This window comes from Triticum aestivum, unplaced genomic scaffold (genome assembly GCF_018294505.1).
Source record: "Triticum aestivum cultivar Chinese Spring unplaced genomic scaffold, IWGSC CS RefSeq v2.1 scaffold293001, whole genome shotgun sequence".
In the NCBI taxonomy this organism is placed as follows: domain Eukaryota; kingdom Viridiplantae; phylum Streptophyta; class Magnoliopsida; order Poales; family Poaceae; genus Triticum; species Triticum aestivum.
The window spans coordinates 1-1,497 of NW_025266775.1; the positions used below are offsets into that span (position 1 = coordinate 1).

At 42.5% G+C, this 1,497-nt stretch overlaps 1 protein-coding gene across 1 annotated transcript; it reads right to left on the bottom strand.

Annotated features, from left to right (window-relative positions):
• Window positions 1-593: 593 nt before the first annotated feature.
• LOC123178001 (pollen allergen Dac g 3) lies at window positions 594-1,300 on the bottom strand (the record flags this gene model as incomplete). Its single annotated transcript, XM_044591368.1, is given in 1 exon segment — window positions 594-1,300. A coding segment is annotated over 1 exon segment (360 nt). The 3' UTR covers window positions 594-860.
• Window positions 1,301-1,497: the final 197 nt, after the last annotated feature.

Here is a 1,497-nt window from a genome sequence, read left to right on the forward strand (position 1 = left end):
TATATATATATATATATATATATATATATATATATATATGGAAAATCCATCCTACCACCCGGTGGTAGTTACCCCATATGTCTTATATACTAGCATGTGATAATATATATACTATTTTATTATGTTAAATATGTTCGTATACTATATCTAAGATATTTCAAAACGACTTACATGAAAAAATTGCACATGAGTCCATAGTTTTTGTTATATTTATGAAATACGTACATATTTGTACGTAAAAAAGAGCATACTCAAAAAATAGTACATACTACCTAAAAATTTGTATATATACTACCTAATCATTATTATATACTACATACTACACGTAAATAGGACAACTATAAATCAAACATTCTTTGCTAATTAAAGAAAGAGCGCTAGCAAGTTTCCTGACACAAGAATAAAGCTTATTCTTCCATAGATCATTCACACGCCACTTCCAGACATATTGCACCCTGTTACCTCAAAGTACTCCTCATGTAAACAAATATAAGACCGTGATCCAAACGGTCTTATCCAGTGATCTAAACGGTTTTATATTAGTTTACAGAGAGAGTACCATGCATAAAAAGGGTATCAAAGTTAAAGGTGAATTGACAAAAATTATTCAAATATTTCAAAATCTTGAGCATATTCGGTTACACAAAAGAAAAGTGCTGCGTCGATCGACAGTGGATGCATGCATGGGCGAGCAACGGGAACACATCCGTCCTTGCTTTTCCTACCATATGCATGTATGTGCATAATATATTTAAATTATTCACTATCCACTCATGCAGGCGCATATTTCCAACGCGACTCATACATGGGAATTAATTAATTACGACGATCTTGACCAACTGAAACTTGGACGGTATCGATCAATATTCTGGTTGGTAGGTTTTGCCGATCTTGAAATCGGTGGAGAAGACCTCGTCGAAGACGTTCTTCATGCCATTCTTGGACAAGAAGCGGAAGTTGAAGGGGCCAACCAGTGGCTTGGAGCACGAGACCTCCCACACGTCGCCCTTCTTGGTCAACGGCTGCCACTCCTCTGAGCCGTGCTGCCGGAGCTCCACCTCTGACAGGCTGTCGCCTGGCCTTGTGTAGTCGATCTTGAGCGCCAGCTTCTTTTTGTCGGACCCCTTCTCCACCGTCAACTTCACCCTCACGGCGCACATCGCACCGGCGACCAGCGCCGCCAGCACCACCACCGTGAGCATCCTGGAGGAGGAGGCCATCTTCTCGATTGGTCGAAGACTGGTTGAAATTTGATTGTTGTGTGTCTGTATGTGTGTAGTTGCTGCTGCGATCTGTGTGGATTCCGATGGATGAAGTACCTGCTATTTATGGACGGAAGAGACCGCCGGCGAGCGGTGCTCCAGGGATCTCGCTGGCTGGCCGTGGCCGGGCTAGGTCGTCGCTGCGTATGCGGCTGGCCATCACCATCGGAGGAACAACTACAGAGCCTCGTCTCTGACGGTATGAATGAAATTTAGAGGCCGTGCTTTTTTTTTT